The sequence below is a fragment of the Notamacropus eugenii genome, chromosome 7, assembly GCF_028372415.1.
Source record: "Notamacropus eugenii isolate mMacEug1 chromosome 7, mMacEug1.pri_v2, whole genome shotgun sequence".
In the NCBI taxonomy this organism is placed as follows: domain Eukaryota; kingdom Metazoa; phylum Chordata; class Mammalia; order Diprotodontia; family Macropodidae; genus Notamacropus; species Notamacropus eugenii.
In genome coordinates this window covers 110,048,580-110,072,847 of record NC_092878.1, presented here as the reverse complement: position 1 = coordinate 110,072,847, position 24,268 = coordinate 110,048,580, and the positions used below count along the sequence as shown (strand labels likewise).

Below are 24,268 nucleotides of genomic sequence, written 5' to 3'. Positions count from 1 at the left end.
TAATTTGATATTGTGGAAAGCACATTTTCGCTGGATTCAGATTGTCTGGATTTAAATCCCACCTCTGATCCTTACTACTCAGAACATGTTAGGCAAGCCACTAGACTTCCCTAAGCCACAGTTTTGTCAGACTATAAAATTAAGAGGTAGAACTAAATGGTATCTAAGGTCCCTACTACCCCTAGTTCTTTGTCCCTTATGCAGGATCACACAATTTACTAGAGGTCTTTTTCTAATTCTTTAATATTTCAGGAACATTAATAAAAAAACATGGGTTTCTGTTATCCACGATTCCATTTAAATAGTCAACTCACTTCTTTTGTTACCGTAAATGTCCTGGCCCTGTATCTGAGGTTATTTCTTTTAGTTATCCTTGGTGAAAAACTAAAGTGGTCTTCTATTCATATTTGGATCTTTTCTTAGTTCTTTGGGTCCTGACACTTCTCCTGAGATTATCATGTCCATGATTCCTCTGGTCATAACATCACTGAGAGAATAGCGTTCTGTTTGATTTTAAGACAGACTTATGGTATCAAAGTACTTGAGATGATTAAAGGCACTGTGCAGCTTCCCAAATACAATCCAGCTTGATCTATCTATCTGTCTATATGTTTTTCTCTGTCTTTCTCTATAGCTCTTCCTTTTTGTACCTTTCCCTCTCTCTCTCTCTCTCTCTCTCTCTCTCTCTCTCTCTCTCTCTCTCTCTCTCTCTCTCTCTCTCTCCCCCCCCTCCCTCTCCCTTCTCATTTTAGCATCTGTCCATAAGAAAGACATTGATAGTCCAGCAGGTTTTGAGTCCAACTTCATGGCATAATCAGGACAGCAAACATCTATCACCCACTTGGTTTTAGGCAGAGATCTTTTGATTGGTTATGAACTTTATTGGGAAGGCCTTGAGATTTGACACAATCAGTCAACAAAATGTCATCTGCAAGGAGGTGAAGATGGATAATTTTTCCACCCCCCATTTATATGAACTATCTTTGACATCGATGGCATGCACACACATTTATCTATCATCTATCTATCTATGGTTAACAGTGGGATCAATAAGTAAGAAGGTAGGAATATCTTAAGCATTTTTTTTAATAATTCCAAATTGTTTTCTAGGATGATAGATCAATTTATGCTTTTACTAAACATCTTTCTGCCTGAAGCCTTTGCCCCAACACTCACTATTTACAACTTTCGGCATTTTCATCTATTTGTTGAGTATGAGGAAAATCATGAGAGCTCTTTCAATTTGTGTTTTTCTTATTACTGATTTGGAGTGATTGAGTGGGGTTGACCAAGGACTTCATCAAATCCCTTTTTCTCTAAGCTCCTTGCTAAAATTAAATAATAGATATCAGGTATCAAAGATAATAGACTGTTGAGGTTTCTCCCTTTCAGACTTAAGAGTAATTTTTATTTGCAAATGCAAAATGTAGGACCTTTCATATTTTGAGAGCATAACTTTGTACCATGTAGAGTGTGATGCCTTGAATAGTTTAAACTAGAAATGAACTATTTAAAGATTTTAAAGGGCATAAATTTCAGAGTAATCTATTTATAGCTTGAATAGCAAGTATATCGAAATGCTTCAATTTTGTTCGTCTTGAAGAGATATGAAAATTCCCTTTAGCAAATTTATGGAATTATAGGGCAGCTAACCATTGTTGGGATAAAAAAGAGGCTCCATCCAAATGGCCTTTAAACAGTTAGCTAGCCAGCTCTGCTGCTCATTAAAAGAGGCATTCTTATCTATTGAGAAGAGAGCCATTTATGGAAAAAAGAATTGCTCTTGTCTTTTCCCTTCACCATGTCTACAGTATAGCAAGATGGAGGGAAGGATTTTCTCTTTCAGTCCTTACACCATTAGCAATGGCACTTTGTTTAGCAACTGTTTCATCAGGGGAATCCATGATCAGCAGAGAGTTACTTAGGGAAGAGTCAAGTCTATCAGCAAGGAGATGAGCTAGATGGAAGATTAGGGTCATAAATTCCATTGCAGCCTCGTGTCCAGTAGGAGGGTAGAATCCAGGAGAGAAACATGAGGACAATACGGACAACAGGGTTATCAAGTGTGAGTTGTCTTAGACGTGTGTTCTCTATGGTTGTGCTTTACTTTCAGTGTACTCTATTTGTGACTGCTTTCCCTATGTATCTATAAGAGGATACACCTAAATTTATGGGTGAATTATTTTGTTACTACTGTTCATGCTGCATCATTCCAGTAAACACCTCTTCATTGAACTAGTTATGTCAATTGCCTGACTAGTAAAGATGAGCATACCAGTGGCTACTTAAGAGTTATAATTTTAGTACTGTGTATTCATGTAATAGCTTGAACCTGAGACAGTCATTCCTCAGGGCATCTAAAAGTGGAGATCAAGAGAGAACAAAAAGGACAACTACAGAAGTCATTTTTCATGTAGCTATTTTAATAACTCTTTTGAGAACTTTGCTTACATCTTTTGACCACATGTCTATACAATCAGTCAGTCAACTAACATTTATTAAAAGACCATTATGTGACAGGAACTGTCCATTGGGGATACAAAGAGAGCTACAAAGTATTCTATGCTTTCAAGGATCTCAGTATAATGGGAGAGAACACTTGTAAACAAGATATATACAGAATAAATAGAGGGTTGTCTTAGAGGGAAGACACTAGCATTAAGGCGTATTAAGAAAGACTTCCTGCAAATGGTGGCCATTTAGCTAAGGCTTTAAGGAAGCTGGGAAATCCATGAGGTAGAGATGAGGAGGGAGAACATTCCAGGCATAGAGTACAGTCCACGAATATACTGGGAATCAGGGTGGAGAATCATGCATGAGAAATACCAAGAAGACCAATAGATCTCAGAGGAGAGTAATTTGTGAAAAGTTAGGAAGGGGCCAGGTTATGAAGAATTTTGGAAGAACACAAGAACCCCGGCCTGTCAGTCAAAAGATTTTTGTTTGATCCTGGAGGCAATAGAGAATCACCAAAATTTATTGCATAGAAAGTATGATATGATCAGACCTAAACTTTAGGAAGGTCAATTTAACAGCTGAGTTGAGGTTGGAATACAATGAGGGAGAGAATTGCGGTAGGGAGACCAACCATCAGATCACTGAGTATTCCAGGTAAAAGGTGAGGAAAACCTATACCTGGATGGGTTCAGTGTCATAATAGAGAAAAACATATAATAATAATAATGATAACAATAAAATTAACATTTATATAACACTATGTTCCACGCACGTTGCTAAATGCTTTATAATTCTTAAGGCATTTGATCTCATTTGATACTTACAACAATGATGGAAAGCAGGTATTATTACTTTCTCCAGTTTTTAGATGAGAACACTGAGGCAAAGTCACTAATGACTTGCCCAGAATCATAGATTTGAACGTAGATTTGAACTCAGTCTTCCTGGCTCCAGTCTTGGCACTCTATGCACTGCACTATCTAGCTTCATGTTGTATGAGAGATGGTAGAAACAATGGAAGGTAGAAACAATAGAAACTGACAACTGGTTGGATATAGAGACATTAACACTGACCTTACAGACTTATTAACTTCCTATATGTCTTCAATATCAGATTGACATAGACTCTCTCATCAATCAGTAATCACTAAGTATATATTAAGCACCCACTATATGCCAGACACTGTGTTAAGTTCTTAGGCAAAAGAGTTCTGCTGTCAAGGAGCTCACAGTCTAATGGAGGAGACAATATGAAAACAATTATGTTATATGTGTGTGTGTATGTGTGTATGTATATATACATGTATGGATGGATGGATGTATATCACACCCTAGACCATTAATCATTCCTCTAGTCCATCCCTCAAAACCATCATCTGGAGAAGTAACTCTTATTAAAAAGGGGCCACCCATGCCTACCAACTGCCAGGCAACTGCAGGGAAGCCAAGTTCACTTAGCTAAAGTAACAAGGGATACTAAGGGAGACCGATGAGGCAGCATGTGCCAGGAAAGTCAAACCAACGTCGTTATCTTTTGTCAGACCTTGATAGAGATAGACAATGAATGTAAAAGTCTTGGGAATATCTTTTCTAATCCATTGTCCTGAGGCATCAGTTTTAGTGCGGAACCTACGGAGATGCAACCCAGCAGCTACTCTTGCAGATGCTATAACCATAGCTTCTGAAGACCCAGACAAGAAACTTCTTGTCACCAAAGTCCTTGATGCTCTCAAATGATCAAATATCAGACACTGATATTATTTTATTAGTAAAAATGGCACTAGAGAATAAGTATCACCAAGTGTTTTGCCATTGTACTCTATGGACCAGGGAAACCCCGCCTGAAGTATAGTTGGCACATTCCATATATTTTTGGTCCTCCAAATATTGGCCTAATCAACAGTTTTCTTAGCTAAAAATTATTTTATTCATGAAAAATATTTGACATTTAATGTAATAAACATTGTTTTGTTTTTTTGTGATGTTTTCTATCACTTATTTGTCCAAGGATTTGCTCTGTAAAAGAGTTTGTGAGCAGACAAAGGGTAAAGAGGATTATAGAATATAAAAGCTTCAATTTAAAATACATATTTGTTTTAAAAGTGCATAAAGGCTTCAATTTAGAATGCATATTTGTTTGAAAAATGTATAAAGAATATGCAATTAAAATTAACAGGGAGCCAGTTAACTGAAAAATATATTTTCAGCAAATTTCTCTAAAAATATTCATATATCCAAACTATATAAAGACCTAATGCATATCTAGCTAGCTAGCTAGATGACGGATAGAGATGAATGGATATAGTATCTATTTTATGTATGTATGTATGTATCTGTCTATCTACTATATCTAGATAGATATCATATAGACACGTATATAAGCTATTCTCCAGTAAGTCAAAGGATATAAAAACTTAGTTCTCAACAGAAGTGATCCAAGTCATCTTCAACCATAAGAAAACAATTTTCAAATTATTAATAATTAAATATGAATGAAGACAATCTCTCACACTTACCAGATTAACAAAGATGACAAAAAAAGAGGAAAATCACAATTGTAAATGGGGCTACCAGAAGCACTGGTCCATGGTTGATAAAATTACAGATTGTTCCAACTTTCTGGAAAGTATTTTGGAACTATAAACAACAAGTTAGTGTGGATATAGTTTATTTCAGCGAAAATACTAATACATGATATTCCAAAGAGAGTTTTTTTAGAAAGAGCATCAATGTGTACCAAAATATTCATAATGGCTCTTCTGTTGTGCAAAAAGCTGGAAGCAAAGGGCATATCCAACTATTAACTGGAAAATAGATTATCATATTGTGTCAATTGATTACGATAGGATATTATTGTGTAATAAGAAATGATTAAAGGGGAGGCTTCAGAAATACCTGAAAAGACTAGTTTGAATTCATATAGATTGAAGTGAGGGGAAAGAGAACAATTTATACAGTACCAACAATGTCATGAAAAAAATAACTTTAAAAAGTTTAAGACCTTTGACAGTGACCATTAAGTGGCCAACCACAATATCAGTGGACTGATGTTGGACTGTTATATATTTACTTAAAGAGAGATGCCCTTGTGGTGCAAAATAAGACATATTTGGGGAGCATGGAAATGTCTGGACTTTTTGTTTGGTTCTCCTTATTTGTTACAAAGATTGTGTGTGGTGTGTGTGTGTGTGTGTGTGTGTGTGTGTGTGTGTTTATAGGGACAGCAAGAGTGCTGAGTGATAAATTAAAATGTACAAAAGACAATAAGAGGAATTTAAGAAGGAAAGACACTCGAATGGGAGCTTTAATGTTAGACTGAAATTACATATATATATATAAACACATATGTGTATGCACACATATGTATGTATACACACATATATGTATATACATATATAAGCAATCTGTAAGTTAACATTCACATTTCTACATAATTCTCTTTTTGTTTGCTGTATTTTATATGAAAATGTTCTTTTTTTATTCTTTACATTGGTATAATAATAATTCTCTCCCTAACCAGAACTGTGAAAGGAACCTCTGTCCTTTCTCCTTTATTTTTATTTTGCTTTTAAAGATACTTTCTTTCATCATCTCCTATGTTCTTCAAATGAGCTCATATTGTATACAATGTAAATTATTCTAACAGACCAAAATGGGAAGACATTAAGCAGTTTAATAAATGCCACTAGATAATTATAAATGAAAGGAAATGAACTTTTACAACTTCTTTTAAAAATTGCAATGTGAAGGTATAGTGTTTAGATGGTTTGTATTCTACAAATATTTAGAGGCAATATGAGATACAGCAATTAATAATAGATAGAAGACTGGCCTTGAATCCAGAAAAACCTACCTTCAGGTCCTGTCTCTGGTACATATTCCTTGTATGGACAATTACCTTTGAACCTCAGTGCCACAGGAAATATCATAGGACTATAGTTATAGGTTAGTTGCAGAACTACCTTAGTCACTGTTCTGGAAGGTGATGAAATCATTGATCTACACCAGCAAATAAAACTAAATTGTTGACTAAGTATAATCAATCGATCAATATTTATTAAGCTCCTACTCTGTTCCAGGCACTATGCTTAGCACTAGGGACATAAAAGGGGCAAAATACAGTCGATGACATCAAAGAGCTTTTAGGTTTGCTTTCCACTTTGGTGTCCACCTGATTCATCCATATAATGCTAGAGACAATATGTAAACAAATATACATTTTTCAAGTTATTTATAAAATAATAAGGAAATAACTAATAGATGGAAGGCATTATAATTAAGAGAGGTTGGAGAAAGTTTCCTGTGAAAAGGAGAATTTTAGTTGAGACTTAAAAGATAATCACAAACTAATTTAAAGTTAAAATAAAAACATAGTAAACTATTTTTCCAAAAAAATTGACAAATCTATCAGTGTTGTCATTCTTATGACAAATGATACGACATGCATTAATAAATACATGTTACAGACAGGACTTGATTTGATAGTTTTTACCCCCATTACAGAGTTGCTGAGGTGTAGGATACGTTCAGAGAAGACTAGTTTCTGTAGTGTGAAGCTTGCGAACCCTTTTTAGGGCTGCTTTCTACCTTTAGTATCCACCTGGTTTGTCCTACTCTCACCTTTGGCTTCAAGGAGCTGTAGCATTCACAGAGACCATACCCTGGTAAACTATTTGGGCAGATGGGCCAAATGAAATTAAGGGTAACCAAGGGGTCTCAAACTCTTTCATGGGTTAGGGGGACATTTACCCCAAGCAGGTGAAGACTTTCCCTGGTGGAATGGGCAGATAAGAACATTTTGTTCCAACATCCAAGAAGGTAGATGAAGCAGACGCTAAGGAATGCTGAGAGTTTGGTTAGACATCTAAGACACCAAGGTCATCCACTGAATCTCAAGCTATCACAGGTCATCTTCACTTGTGTCTTGCCTCTGGACTTTGATGATACTGCAAGAGAAAGAGTGACATTGACAACTTTGCACAACTCTGCCTCTCTTAAATCCAATTTACACATGAATTAAAAGACATTACCCATAGCATTTTACTACTTTCCTACCTGATGGTGCACTTAATTCCATCTCTGAGGCTGAAATGCACCAAAGTATGTATGGATTCATTCTCTGATGCTTGTGTTTATTTGGGCCTAAGAATTAACACCAAAAAAACACAGCCTCTACCAGTCAGCAACACACTATCCGTATGTGGAGACATTGGTTGCAGAAAATGAATTAATATTGAATATTGTGGATAAGTTCACTTTCATTGGCAGTATAATTTCCAGGGACGTACACATAGATGATGAGGCTGATTCATGCATCACCACAATTCATGTTTAGCAGGTTCCAAAAGAAAGAGTGAGAGAGAAAAGGTATTAGACTGATACCAAACTGAAAGTGTACAGAACTGTTGTGCTGACCTCATTGTTGTATGCCTATGAAACCTGGACAGTAAACCAGTGCCTTGCTAGGAAACTGAAATGCTTCCATTTGAGCTACCTTAGGAAGATTCTAAAGATCACCTGGCGAGATAAGGTGTGGAACACTCAGGTTCTGTCTTGAGCTAAACATCCAACCATTCAGATCTGATGGGCCGACCCTGTTGGTGGAATACCAAATATGCATTTACCTAAAAGACCACTTACAGAGAATTCACTTGAGTCACACACTCACCTGGAGGTTAGAAGAAGTGATACATGGACACTCTTGAGGTCTCAGTTTGGAATTGATTGTACAACACAGGAGACACTGGCAAAGGCATGCCCAGCATGGTGTGCCTGCATCAAAGAAGGCATTGTATTCTATGAGCAAAGCAGAAATCCAGTAACTCACAAAAAGAGTGACCTGCAAAATTTCCACGCCAAATGTTCATATGGACTAATGTCATTTGGGTCCTCTTCAAGAATGGAGAACATCAAACACATATGCATGTCACATACTTTAACATTGGTTAGACTATATTTCAGGAAGCTAGAAAGAGAGAAAAAAAGACTTGCAAATCAAGTGTTATTTGAAAGAAAGAAAGGAATTGCCTGCATACTAACATAAATAGGCAAAACAAATCTTATTACTTTTTTCTTTTAATTTTAATGTTTGATGTCTCTTTGCAATACTGTAATTGATCTATTCATGTTGACAAAGAGACTTAGAGAGCATCTGAAGAAATATGAAATACCACATTTTGTCCCATTTTCACAGTTCTATTTTGTCAGATTACTTTTTTTTTTTGCCTCCCACAAATTCATACCTTCAGATATTTTAGCTGGCTAGTGTGAAAAATAGAGGAATTGAGAAGTCAGTGGGATATCATAAGGCTTTAAAAATTGGAAGAGCAAATATTGATCCTTGTGAAGATTTTATTTTAAATTTTATTTAATTGCCCTCTTCCTACATGCTTTTTCTAAAGTTTCATTTGGACCTTATGTTATTTTTAAAATCCTTTCTTAAAATATTGTGTGTTCATATCAGCTACACAATTTCATCTATTCCCTACTGCCCTAAATATGCTTATACACATCAAAAATGAAGGTCCTGTCTTCATGGATTCAGAGACGAGTAAATAACAATAACTCACACTTACAGAACAATTTACCGTTAACAAAGAAAATCTTTCCTGATGTCATTACAATTATGATATAATATTCGATGAAAATTTATATTTATGATATGCAGCACCTTGTCCTCAGGCAGAAATATTTAACAAAATTATTATATCATAGTATTAAGTTAAAATTTTATTTGTGATATGTAGAGTCCTTAGTAGATGCTCAAGAAATATTAAACAAATGAACAAAATAATGGAATAGTTCCATAGCCTTATTCATAAAACTACTTTTAGAAAATTATTACAGACTTGCCTTAAGAATATAAACTATAATATAGAAACGAAGTCCAAACTTTATCGTAAACTATCCACAGATAATCACTTAATTCAGATTTTCATCTTTTAAAATAAATATTTAGTAATACAATTTGTTGTTATGAAGCTGGTATTATTTTGTATAATTCTTTCTGGCTCCCTACCAGAGAGTCAGTCATTATAATGAAGTATGAAAAAGAGAAGAAATAAAAAAAAAATCCCCAAACTAAATACACGTATATACATATACACATATATCATATATGTGTGTATATATGTATAGATAGATATACACACACGTGTGTGTGTATGTGTATCTCCTTAGATATGGCATTTTGTACCCATTTTCCCCTAGTTCTACAAAGGTGAGCAGGGATCATCTTCCTATCAGATAACGTTTTCAAAGAGAGTAGATTAATGGATTTTTAACTTTGGAACTACCTTGAAGCCATCTAGTTGAATACATGGAATAAATAGCAAACTGGACCTAGAGTCAGGAAGACACTTTTTGTTTCTTGACCATGGATATGCCCTAAACATCAGTTTACTCATTTGTAAAATGGGAGAGATAATACTTATAGTACCTACCTTAGAGTATGAGACCCAAATATGAGATTATGTGAGCAATATACTTTGAGGATGTCAATATATTTTGAGAAGTGCCAATTTTCTTATAGCACTCTCATTTTACAAATGATAAAACTAAGATCAGAAAAATAACGCAATTTTACCACAGTCACACATCAAGTTTGTGGCACAGATAGAGGGGAAGACAAGTAATTAGAAGTTAATATCAGGGGAAGATAGCTATAGACATGGAGGGAAAGAAAGAAAGGATAAAAAAAAAAAAAAAAGATGGACATAGAGAGAGAAAGACCCAAAGATACAAAAGGAAATAGAAAGAGAAATTTGGTTTCTCACATAATAGTGTAGAAATGGGAAAAGGGAAACAGAGAGGAAAAAGGTAAGAGACAGGTAAGACAGGCAACAATTAAAGAATTAGGGAATTCAGACTCCAATACAATATAACATTTAGTTTCCAGTGGGCATAATTTTTTTTTTTCTTGATAACCCAACTCTGGCCCATGACTTAACAAATCTATTATTTCTTCCAGACCATTACCGTATATAACTTCAATGCCACTGACATCATTCTCCCTCTCCCCCACTCTTCTCCCTCTCCCCCACTCTGCCCACTCCATTCCACAACACAAACTTATCTGTTTTGTTTATCCTTTCCCCCTTCTGGAAATGCCTCTTTCAGTGAAACACTGGGATGATGATGACCATGAACTATCTGAATAACCTTGAGCAATCATTTAATCTCCCTGTGTTTCATTTGTCTCCTCTGCAAAATGAAATTTTACAGGATAATTTCCCTTTAAGATGCTTTCTATTTACAGTCTTTTTATGATTTAATGTGGTGGGAAATACAGAAAATAAGCGCAGAAATAGCTGCTGATCTAGAGCTATGTTATGCAGAAGAGGTTCATGTTAGAGGTGATATAATTATAAAACATTGGGGTATAGGGTAACAGTAAATCTATCTGAAGTATAAGATACCAAAGGAATGGGGACTGATAATACTGAAAAAAAAAAATGAGTGAGATAACTTTAACTGCCATTTTCTGTTGCTCAGTTGTTTTTCGGTCATGTCCAATTCTTCATGAACTCACTTGGAGTTTTCTTGGCCAAGACATTAGAATAGTTTCCCATTTCCTTATCCAGTTCATTTTACAGATGAGGATACTGAGGCATGCATGGTTAAGTGATTTGCCTAGGATCACACAACTAGTAAGTGTCTGAGGTCAGATTTGAACTCACCATGTTGAGTGTTTCTGACTCTAAGGCCAACATTCCACCCACTATGCCATCTAACTTCCCATGTCTACTTTCTTAGGTATACAAAATTTTAGTGAGAATAATCTACATGAGAATGTATTGCATTAAAGGCATAATTTAATATTATTTAAGAGATATAACAACAGAGATATCTTTGTTTAACCACTCTCTGAACATTAATATCAACTGAAGCATGAGAAAGGAATATTCACACTCCTAATTTTATAGAGCATTTTCAAGGAGGAGAGACTGTGTAACCTCCAAATTTAAATTTTCATAGATAGTAAAGTTCCCTATGCTTCTGTTTGGGTATGGTATTGTGCTGATTGTGCCAAGTTCCAGAACATTATAGAGCCTTATCTGTAACAGTATCCTTAATCATGTAAAATTTTGATCTAACTATTCACATGGGGAAAACAAGAAGATAACAAATTACTCCTGTCCAGATTTTGACATGTAATTAGACGGATAAAATATTGAATTCATCTCTCAGTATATTCACATATATATTTTGAGAAGAAACTGAAAATCCAAAATGAGTCGGGACTATAATTAAACATGAAGTGGATAATAAGCTTTTGGGAAATGGTAAAGCTCCTTCAGTGAAATAAAGGTGTATCTTTTTAATATAAATATTCTCCTACTTGTGTTATTTGGCTCCCAGTCATCTTTTATTGAGGCAGCTAACTGGCTCAGGGGATGGAGTGTTGGACCTGGAATTAGGAAGACCTGAGTGCAGATCCAGTCTCAGTAACTGACCCTGGCAGGTCACTTAACCTATGTTTGTCTTAATCCTCTGGAGAAGGAAATGGCACATACCTCTAATATCCTTGACAAGAAAACATCAGATGAGGTTACAATGAGTCAGACATAACTAAAAAACAACTGAACGACCACAACAAAGTTGAACAACTACCATTTTTGTCTGATAATATATATTTTTAAAATGTTTCAGGCCCTGCTTGATACTCAGAATCTTTTGAGAGCTCAGATCACAAATTTTACTTTCAACCTGGGATTTTCTGGGAAGTTTTATCATACAGGTAAGTTTTTTATTTTACATCAAATCTCTTTCAATTTTATTGTTAATATACTACAATTTAACATGACTCTGCTATGTGCCAGATACTGTACAAGGGTTCAAGTAATGACCTTTGATAGTATGTTTGTAGGTTATTATATTTAATAATACATATGAAAGGAAATAGCTCAACATATTCCTTATCCTATGCATTAGGATGCCTGCCACAATCACCCTGTGATCTTGAGTCTTAAAACTGAATGTACATTATATAAATTTAACATTTAAGTAATTGCATAAAAAAAGAGTAATGGTAATTTCCTGTGGGTGTGAATAGTTTGGTGGTTTCATTCCCTTATAATGACACATGAATTGTTCTGAATTTGTGTCAATGGTGCCTTAAAAGCTTTAATATTATAAAGTGCATTTTTGAATCTATTCATTTGTCACTGATGTTATTAGGAATCTCACATTTACCTGGAGATTTCAATTCATTCCAACAAATATTAAGCAACCATTTTGTGCTCCAAAATGCTGTGTTTTAACATTTGTTTTTAAAGTGAGGGACTATATTTTGGATGTAGAATAAAGTAAATTCCATTCCAATGGAATTTAATAAGGCTTGAGTCTTGACACAAGGAGCCTGTATAGTATAAATGTGGATATATTATGTTGTTGTTGGTTTTTTTTTTTTATCACATTTAACTTGAGGAGATGAATAGTATGAAATGTTGCTTATTTCCAGGGGTGAGATGGTTTTAACACCCAACTTTCAGGGAAAAAATAAAAGCATGTACAATACATTTTTAAGTTTAATCTGTATTATTACCGTTTTCTCCATCACTTTCTTGTCAAGACATTCAACAAAACAATATATCAAGCCATGATTTGTACTGTTTGCCAATTTCTGAAGTGTAAATGCTCACGTAGAAAATATAGTAATCAGTTCTCATGAGGCAATTCAAGCTGAATCCACCATACCCCTATCTCTGTCACATCTGGAAAAAGCAAGCAATGGTAAACAATTATGGGAGAAGGCTACCAGAACTGAAAAGAACTAGAAAATCAAATGTGACCCTGTGTTTTCCAATAGAAAAAGTGTGCCTGAAAGGTATGTCCAAGGCCACGTAACTATCAATGAACAAGATCTTTCAGAACTGAATAGGACTTCAGGGTATACCCAGAAACACACACAGATACATATACACACACAAACATTCATGTACACACACATGCATGCATATATGTACACACATGCAGAGTTGTTTCTGCAATAAAACAAACAATTGATCATGCAGCCTTTACTTTAAAACTCCTAATGAAGGACTGTCTACCACTTGCCAAGGTGGCATATGCTACTTTGGAGAAGCTCTCATGGTTCATTCACTGTTGATTTTGATTTTTTTTGTTTTTCCTTTAATCCAGTCTAAATTTTACTCTTTACAGTGTCTGCTCATTGTTCCAACTTTTGCCCACTGAAATCTAACAAAACAAGCATAACTAGTCTACTAAGTTAATAACCTTTCAAATAATACCTAAAGTCATCAGGCAAGTCCTTCCCAAATCTTCTTCAGGCTAGATATCTCTAGTTATTTCAACCTAATTTTTAATGGTATTAAATCTTTGAAATATTTTCCTAGCTTCCCTACAGTAACAAAATGTGCACTCTTACTATAATTATTTTGTTTTTGTACCAGCCCTATGATTTGCATACAGAAGATCCAGTGATGGAAATGACTCCAACAATGCAGATTAGTACATACCTCTGCAATTTACAGTCTTTGCAATTTGCCAAGAGCACTGAGGGGTTAAGTGAGTGTAGCACCAATGTGATATTCACAGTGCCTAGTCTGAATACTGTAGCATATAAAAGCCTTTCATGCCAACCAGCCAACTCCTTTTCCATCTGAGCCTCCACCTCCAGCATCTTGTCTCTGCTTTTACATATAATTCAATAGCTTGTTAGCAAGGGCCAGCCTCTCCTACACACCACTGCCATTTTTTCCCTGGTTCTCTTGGTATTCCCTAAAAATATCTTTCTAAGTCTCTGGGATCTCCCTTCTGTAGCCTCAGTTCCCAGTTTTCACAGAGCCCTGTGCCTTTAGCCCATTCTCTTGACAGGGAGGAATAAAGCAAATCATCCTAACTTGAGACATCTATTTCTTCCTCTGTCTCCTCTGCTTTTCCGTCTCCAAATAGAGATCTGGCATTTCATGATCCCATCCTTGTTGCCATTTGTGGTGCCAATGTGATATTCACAGCAACTACAGCAGCCATGGATATCCTGGAACAATATTGAATCATGAAATACAACACTCTCCACATGGAAGATAAAACTAAAACATTTATTCAGACACCAGAAAGCCAAATCCATCATAGTAACAAAAATCTATACACAATAACAATGCAGAGAACAACATCATCCTGAAGCCTTCTCCCTGCTAGGCTTCCCAAAAACCAGCTCCATTAAACAAATCACGAGTTCTTTCACTCATGCTATCCAGCTGCCTGCTTGCCTTCCTAGTTCTGACTAGACTCTGACCAATGTCCTCTCAACTCTGCTCTAGCTCTGCCTCTTCCTGTTTCACCCATTCAGCAAACTCCTCCCACCACAGGCTCCATGAGACTTGGGCTTCCATGTGACCCAGGCAGGTCACATAAGCCTATTAAAAAATGAGAAAGATTTTCCTATTTAAATTACCATTACAGTGACTTGCCCAAAGTAACTTAGTGTATCAGAACTCAGGTTTTATGAATTCTGAGACCAGCTCTCTCTATTCAATATCATGCTTTTCTTTAACCCTTAAAGGAAATCACTGGATTCTAAGATCATTTAACTTTGGAAGAATAACCACTTTTTTTTTTTTTCCACAACATTTTTCCTATGAACATGTTTATGTAAATCACAGAGGTAGGAAGGAAACGTCATAGTTATTACTGATAACATTTTTATCATTGGAGACAAAAAAAATTACCCCAAAATTGATTGTGTATGTGTGAATATGTGTAAGAGAGTATTTGGGTAGGAAGAAAAAATATGACATTGTAAAGTTTCATAAACATTGGCTAGATATAACAACAACAATGAATAGGTTTTTTTTGTTTGTGGATACATTGTGTTTTGTGAACTATGTATGAATAGTTTAAAATATACAAAAAAGTTCCTTTTATTTCTCCTCATTCCCAAATTAGATATATAAAATGAAAGTTGATGTACCTTCCATTTAAATATATTTTAAAATAACCACAGAGAATCAAACCTTCAAAGGATCCTTACTTTTATCATTATGAAATTCCCTCTAATAATGCGTATCACCATCCCATTCCTAAGCACCTAAATCAACAATATGCATCTGGCCAAAAGAGAAACAGTAAAATAGCAAATCAAAAATTGGCTATATAGTCATAACATAATTGTAATTTTGAGTTATATTTACAAAAACTTACACATATCTGAAATCACATCTGAATTAGAAATATAGCTAGTCAGATACAATGCAACTATTACTGACCAGTGAGATGTCTAGTTTGTCCAATACAACACCAAAATATGCAGCAGAGCTCTTATGATGCAAACAAAAGAAAAAGCCCAACCCTTTAAAAGGAAAAATTTTAATTTTAGCTCTAATTTATATTTCTAGCTTTGATGGGGTTTGTTATTGTTTTTAAGCAAACCAATGGCCCGTTGGCAAAGTCAAAGAGATGGAGAACCCATCAAGTTTTGTCTTATTTTTTAATCACCACCTTCTTAGTGAGTGGGATAGGTTTAGTGAAGACTTCTCAGATTGTAATTCTTCTCCCAGGGGTGAGGTAAGACTGAGAGGCTCAAGGTTACTATATTTTTAGAACAGAATAATTCCATATAAGGATATAAAACTATGTAGTACATTAGGGTCTCAATGATTGGATAAAGTTTACCTAATTCTTCAATGTCTTCATTTCAAAAGGGATTGGTTAGATTTTGTGTCTAGAATGTAAGATCATATTCTCAGCTAATGAGAATAATGGTCAGTGCGGGGGGAGGGACTTGAGTTAGAGTCTACATAAATCACTGCCTTTTCTTTGTCTTCGGCTTTCCTACTCCAGGTGAACTGCTGTAGGATTGTCCAGATTCTCGAGAATCGAATAAGTCCCTTTTCTGTCATCACTTTGAGAGGCCTCTTGAGTAATTGATTTATGTAGGGACCTGAGCCATCCCACACATTAGCAATAAACACTTGAAGTAAGATGAGAGAAAAACATATCAACAAAGATAGAGTTAAAAAGTATAAGAAGGCAAGACCAAGTCAGTTGTGGTGTTAATAGAGATAAAGTCACAATGGTTACAAGCTTCCCTTGTGCAATTCCTGTGGCCTCAGATTTATGGATCCTTTTATGTTGAATTCAGTAGACATAACGGGTCATTTTGCCAAGCAGCTCTTCGAATCTGTCTCTTAGTATTGAAATAAAATGATGCCCTTGGGCTGAAGTAATGCGTAAAATAAGCTGAAGATGGGTTGTAAGAAAAAATGCAGACATTAGGGAAGGGGGATGGGGCGGAGTTGAGGGATAATTGTGAGGGATTATGTACATTAACTGTAAAACCTGCCGTTCCAAGTGAAAAGTTCCCCCCTGAGAAAGAGTTCACCTGTTTCTCTTTGTTTCCCTCAGATCAGTTTTAAGCACAAACATATGGCAGTGGAACTAGGAGCTAGGAATGAAATGATTACCTAAAGTTCCCCCAAGAGAATGAGTACAGGGTTCTATGCTCTCAGCTAGCTTTCAGAGTAGGGGAAGCAACAGCTGAAGCAGCTCTAATCACACAGTGAGTATGACGTCTCATTGAAACAAGAATAGTAATTTTAAAGGAAAGAGGGAAAAGATGGAAAAACAACCTCCACAACAGCACGATGAGGAGGATATAGAGGTGCATAATGGTGAAACAACTTGCTTTTAGATTGTGGGAAGAAGCCTGGATGTATAATCCAAAGCCCTGGGTTCAAATCCTATCCTTTTTACTAATGGTACCTTTTTGTTTAGTTTTGGTTTTCTTGTTTGTTTAGTTTGTTTAGTTTAGTTCTTTAATTGTTAGAAAAAAAAACTTCTGGTGAGGACCTCCCTCTACCAGTAACGTTTAGAACCTTCTCTTCAACTCATAGTCTTGAAGAGTTGATTGAGATTCTAAAAAAGATTAAGTGATTTGGCCAGGTTAACAGTGTGTGTCAGCTAAGGCTCTGAGTTGAATCCAGATCTTTCTGCCTCCTTAGTTATCAAATAGGTATATTTAGGCAAATAAATACTAACACTCATTTATAAAGTGGTATTTGTGAAGTAACTGTATTAAATACTACTATATCTTCTTTATAGGTGAGAAAATTGAGGGTCAGGCAAATTAAGTGATTCACTCAGAATTATCTAAAATAATCCCCATGAACCTCAGTTTTTTCATCTCTAAAAATTATCTCTGAAGTCTCTTCCAACACTACTCCCTGTATTCTTGGGCAAACAAAGGCATCTTTACCTACACAACTTTTGCTTGTCCCCCTAAAAGTTTAGGCTCTTTTTTTTTTTTAACTTTTGACCATTGGGCATTTCAAGGTTGCTTCAATGTAATGTTAATGTATGGTTAATGGTGGGTGGGGCAAAGAGTTAAAGATCTTCCCTGCTCATTAATAGGCCTCAGTACCTTTGGTTAATTTCTGTTGAGGCACTGGGTCAGAGGGTCATGCCCTCAGGCTCTGAAAAGTACATAAATATTCTGAGCTGAGGTTTTACTTTGGGGCTTACTCACTGGATACTTATAAAATATTTTGTAAACCTTAAAGTGATATTTATTTATTTTTAATTTATTTTTTACTAGTACTTTTACAAGTATTTTCATTGTTAACTTGTACAAAACCATTTAGGAAGGGTGGAAGGACAATAAAAGAAAAATAACTTAGCACTGAAAATGCCTGATTTAATAAGGAAAAGAAAGATCCTTCTCTGAAATAAAGTACTTAGCCAGATGAAAGTGAAAATCATCTGTCTTTGTTAGGGTATAACCTCATTTGTTCCTTTCTACATCATTCAGCTCCTGTGCTTTCTTTATAAATCATGATGTTAGTGCTGTTGTTAGAGGCTCAGTCAGCATCGTGCCCAGAAATAGGAACAATACTGAAAACTGTGAGCTGAGTCTGCACTACAGCAAGGGACATCGGGGGAGTCAAAACCGAGCTGTGTTGTACCTCTATAATGGGCTTAAGGGGGTGGTGTGTTAGGGGATATTTATGGAGAATGTTGCTAGTGCTGGCAGATTTAATTAGCATGGCCATCCTTGGTATCTTTAGAAGGCACACAGTAAAACTCAGGTGAGCTCTCAGAATGTGAGAGGTATGCTCCTATGTTGTTCAAGGTCCATGAGCATGAATTTTCCTATGTTGGTGTCTCTTCCCTGGATTAATAAAGCTGAGTCTGGATGCCAGGTGTCATGGGACTACCATCCCCCTGTGGCTAGGAGTGGGTGTTCCTGTAATTAAGGCTGAGTCTATGATCATCAGTAGACCCTTAAGAGGTGGTTTCACCTGTATATTGGGTAGGGGACTTTCCTGACACTTCAGTAAGGGTACATTTAGAGAATACAAACATAGCTCAATCCAATTATGTTGCTTTCCCTTTGGTGAATCTTTCACATTATCCATACTATGCTTCTTTTTCCCCAGTGTTAATTGGCATTCCTTTTATCTTGGTGGGGAAACAAAGTGAATGCGTAGTAGTGGAAAGGACCAGGGAGCAGTTGGCTGTAACAGTATAGCAACCTGTCCATTGTCATTAGACTCTAGGGTCCTATTAAAACTATTGACTTTAGCTCTACCAGCTTCTACTATTGCCAGAGAGAGAGAGAGAGAGAGAGACAGAGACAGAGACAGGGAGAGAGAGAGACAGAGAGACAGAGAGAGACAGAGAGAGAGAGACGAGACAGGGAGAGAGAGAGACAGAGAGACAGAGACAGAGAGAGACAGAGAGAGACAGAGAGAGAGAGAGAGAGAGAGAGAGAGAGGGAGGGAGGGAGGGAGGGAAGAAAAAGATTCCTTTCTTCACACTATGAACATGTAGTTTAAAGAATTTGCTGCTGTAAGAGATTATGGGATCAACTTCTGTAGCTGAATTTTAAATAAAACTGGATAATTTTATGAACATTAATGGCATTTGAAGTTGTGTCAGGAGAATAGTTACATTAGAGTGCCCACATTTCATGCTTTGGGAAATAAACTATATACCTAGGGAAGGTGGAAGGGACTTCTTAAAAAAATTTTTTTTTCTATTAGTTAATGTACTTTGCTCTGAAATTCAAATATCAGTCACAGTCAAAGGGGTGAGGGAAGCAGAGAGAAAAGAACAAAAGCCAGCTATAAGACAATAGAGGACTAGCAAAAGGGCTGGCTCTGCTTCTGTGTTGGTTTAAGCTTCTGTGTTGGTTCCAGAAGTCCTTTTTCCCCTTAGATAGAGGCTTTGAGCTGGGCTGGAGTGGGCATCCTAATTATTAGTAATTGACACTAGAGGTAGTTTTTGAAGATATTTGATCACCTCTGTTGTCTTTCTATACCTTTTTTTTTTTCTCTTTCCCTGTATCTGCAGGACTACCCTGAATTTATCTATTCCAACAGAGAAACATCACACTCTAATAAATAGATGCTGGACCTGGAGTCAGGAACACATTTTTTGTTGTTGGGCCATGGATGTGCCAGTTAGCCTCTGAGGCTAACCACAAGGATTATACTTAACTAGCTTCCCTTCTGGATTAAAGGGGGTCCAACATAAAGAAACAAATTATTCTAATGTCATAATTACCTCCTCATGTAAAATAATATTTTCCCATCTTTACCTTCCTCATATATGTAAATTTCCCTCACCATTTTCTGCTACTCTCTAAAGATCATTTTTATATAAATTTTTCAGATGTATTGTTTTGACAGTCTTCAAAATTGCTACATTACTGCTTCATTTTTGGCAACCTGGACAGAGGCTAAGAGAGATGACTGATTTTAATCTGAGCTTTCTAGAAATTTCTCTTCTGTAATAATTTGGTTTATTCATTTTGTGATTAACATTTTTTTCCCAAAAATTTTGGCCATCATTCTGCCTCCCATAGTAGGTGAGTAATTTTGAATAAGGCATTTAACATCTTTGAAGATCAGTTTCCTTTTATGTAAAATGGGAGTATTAATACTTATACTGTTAATCCAGTAAGCCTGTTTTGAGGAATGTGCTATCTAAATAAAGGTGTCATCATTCTCATTCTCATCCTCATCACCTCAGTTTGCTATTATTGTATCACAAGATTTTCCTTTGTTATACTTTGGTGCACTAAGCCTCATGCTATTAACACACATATTCTCACTGTGAATGGGGGAAAATGATATGATCTTTTTCTTTCTGTAGGAACAGAAGAAGAAGATGAAGGGGATGACCTCTTGCTGGGGTCTGTGGATGAGTTCTGGTGGTTTCCTCACATGTGGAGTCATATGCAGCCCCATCTCTTCCACAATGAGTCATCTCTGGTGGAGCAGATGATCCTTAACAAAAAATTTGCCTTGGTAAGTAGCATTTCTTGACCTTTGAATTCAACTAAACAATGTATTTTGGAGAGTTGAACACCAGACTTTTTTATACTGACTGTGAAGGACTTGGTTTTTTGTATTATCATGTGGTCTTGTGATGTCACAACAAGACAGATATGTAATAAGGATTCCTGGTTTTGAACTCTGTCTCCTAGGAAAGTCACTTAATTTTTTCAAAGCTTCTTTTATCAGTAACATGGTGAAAGTTACTGGTCCTTCCTATTTACAAGGTCACAGATTTAGAAGTTGAAAGGATCTCAATGATTATCTGACCCAATCTCTTCACTTTACAGATTCAGAAACAGAATCAGAGAAGTTAAATAAGTTAGCCTAGGTCGTAGAAGTATGGAGTCATGATGGTAGCCCAGATTTCTTAATCCAAATAGAATTTTCCCCCATTTTAACATTAGAAATAATCAGTCACAAATTTTGTAGCCATATCAGGAAATTGTTTGTTAAAGGAATAGTGGATAGAATGCTGGTCTTGGAATCGGGAAGATTTGACTCTAAATGCTACTTTAAGAGGTTACTAGCTATGTCAAGCTGGGGAAGTCATCTAACCTCACTCAGATTCCCTTTCTCATCTAAAAATTGGTAATAATAATAGTAGCTATCTCACAGGTCATTGTGAAACTCCACTGAAATTGCACACACACACGCACATACATATGTATGTGTAAAATGCTTTATGAACTGCTTTTTATAAGCAGGTTTGTCAATATAAAATTAGAGCTTTGCCATCACTGGGTAATTACTTTGTGTCAATCATTACTCCCTATATTTTAATATCTTATATTTATGTCTATATTTGTCTTATTTAGGTGATAAGATAATTAACAGGACTGATTCCACCATCCACTCACAAAACTTGTGTCATTTTACCATGGACATACCCCATTAGGCAATGGTCCCTGTACATCAAAAGGCTATAATCTCATCAAGGAAACAAATTATATGAATACAAAAATGTCTAAATAATAACATCATAACATTTAAGTGCCTCTCTCAGTGCTGAGAAGCATCAGGGCATAATAAATAGAAAGGTGACCTCATAGCCAGAAAGATCTTAGGTCAAACCCCAATTCGGATACATTCTGGTTCTGTTACCTTAATCAGGTTGTTGAGTTTCTATTATGTGCCAAACACTACACCTTGTAGTTTCTCCAAGCAAGTTTTAGAGACTAAATTACAGAGAAAGTATTGACCTGCATTCACTGAGAAGTCCTCATCTGAGAGTTCGCTATACCAAACAAGTAACAAATTCAGTCCCCAGCCGTCTAAGCAAAGCACTGTACCAGGGAGAGATACCCCAATGTAGAGATTGTGAATTAAGAGTGGTAAAGAACGTCATAAATTATTTAGATCCTTTTCTTATTTTATGGTTGAGCAGCAACATGGGCAGACAGAGGGAGGATTTGGACCTACATTCTCTGACTTCAAAGCCATGCCTTTTTCTACTACAGTATGATACATCCATTTCAAGAAGCCCTCGTCTTCATGAAGTTTGTAGTTTGGTTGGAGTATAATATGCTAAGAGATATATAGCATATATTGTTAATTTTATAGTACATCAGAGAAGTACAGCACAAAAGAGTGTGTTAATATTTGAAAAAGAAGACCATTATTGACTCAGGACATCAGTACTTCAGTAATTCTAAGACTTGGAATTTTGTCGTTGGGAGCCTCCCTACTAATGCTGATTTTAACCTAACACTTGCTTGTTATTATTATTAAACCTGTATATAGCCCTTTAAGTTTATTTGTCCTTCTGATAATACCACCGTGGCACAGTGACTATATATATATTTACTTATATATTTTATATTTATATATGTATGCATATACATCTATATGCATGCACATAGAGAGACTGCATATATACACATAAATATATATACACGCATATACATGTGTATGTATATGCATATATACACACACATACACACACACACATACATATATATATATATACCTGTGTGTATATATCCTAGGGCTGTAATACAGGTGGCATGCACGTTCAAAGGATGGAGTAAATGATTAAAGGTCATACATTTCTGTGAATTGTGTTAGTGCAAAAAAATGGAAAGGAAGGCATTGCACATTAAAATGATTACCACTAAATAAATAACAATGAAAGAGAATCTATGCAGTGATGTCAATCGTACCATTTTGTATCCTTATTTATTTAGAGAGGCTGGCATGATAAGGATTGGCCTGAAGGGAGGAAGATTTTGGCTAAAGTTCTGTCTCTGGCACTTACATGGTCTGTGTGACCATAAGGAAATCACCTGATTTCTCAGTGCCTCAGGTATTATTCTGATTCTATAAATTACACTTGTGATACTTCTCTGAATTTGAAGAGTCTGTTTCTAACCTGAGGTTCCCCACATTGATGAAATGACAGGTCTAGACTCCCTTCCCCCTCCCCAGAAAAAATGCCACAAAGCAAAATAATATTGAAGTGTGTTCAAACGAATCCATGGATTTTAATGGATTCAGTGTTGGACATAGCATCAACGATAATTGGGTTCAAAATTTGCCTCTGACATTTATGAACTGTGTTACCGAGCAAATCATTTGATCTCTATATGATCTGGAAACTTCCCATGATTATTCCTACAAAACAATAGGTGGCTGTCCGTCTGATCTAGAAGATGGAAGTTGTCCATGCCAGTGGAATCACAGATCCTGCATACAAGCATTATGATTGGCATGTTCCAGGAACTCCCATAAATTCAACTTATCCACACTGTTTCCAAGCAAATCTCCATGTTTCTGTCCAGCCTCTTCATTTCAGGGACATTATCTCCATGGAAAAAACTGCTTTGATTCTGCATCCTGGGCCATCTCTAGTCATCCTGACCAATATCTGGTCACTAGACCTAGATGGCTCTGGAGGAAAAAGTGAGGCTGATTTCTTGGGGTGAATCAAGAAACTCTGCAATGACATCCAATCCAAACAGGAATTAAACTCTTTAGCATGGAGACTAGTCATTTCAGGTGTAAATTGAGGTAGTAGGCATGGATTAGTCACCCCAATACATGGTGTAACAGCATCCACCTCACCCACAATAACCGCTACATTCTAGTGAACTGATTGAAATCATACTAATAGGCACTAACAGTTCAGTCTGACCACATAGAGACATTCTCAGTTTGGGGATTTTCTCAAAAAGCAGATGCTCAGCCAAAAATTAAGACTTTAAAACATTTAAACTTGGTCATTAAATGTCCTATTTCTCCACACTATTTTTCCATATTTCATAGCTATTTTCCTGCAAAAATAGGGTAGACAGATTATTTGGTAATCTTCCTCTAGCAGCTGGTAGAAACTCTGGCAGCAACACAGAATATTTTTTTTTTCCTGGCAAGTTGCCTAGATATAGAGCTGTCAGTCTTCTGGCTAATCAACATTTCAAAGGATTCTGATAACCATTTTAAATGCTGTGGGATTAAACCTGAATCCTAGGTGAAGTGCTAAGGTTTGTTTAACCTCTTGGCAATTAATGTATTTG

At 36.0% G+C, this 24,268-nt stretch overlaps 1 protein-coding gene across 3 annotated transcripts in view; it reads left to right on the top strand.

Moving 5' to 3' along the window:
* LOC140514053 (bifunctional heparan sulfate N-deacetylase/N-sulfotransferase 3) overlaps positions 1–24,268 on the top strand; it is a 217,693-nt gene that overhangs the window by 60,686 nt on the left and 132,739 nt on the right. For all 3 annotated transcript variants that reach the window (XM_072624030.1, XM_072624027.1, XM_072624028.1), the window contains exons 3-4: positions 12,109–12,196; positions 20,575–20,729. In XM_072624030.1, coding sequence (XP_072480131.1) covers positions 12,109–12,196; positions 20,575–20,729 — 243 coding nt within the window. The remainder of the gene's footprint in view (positions 1–12,108; positions 12,197–20,574; positions 20,730–24,268) is intronic.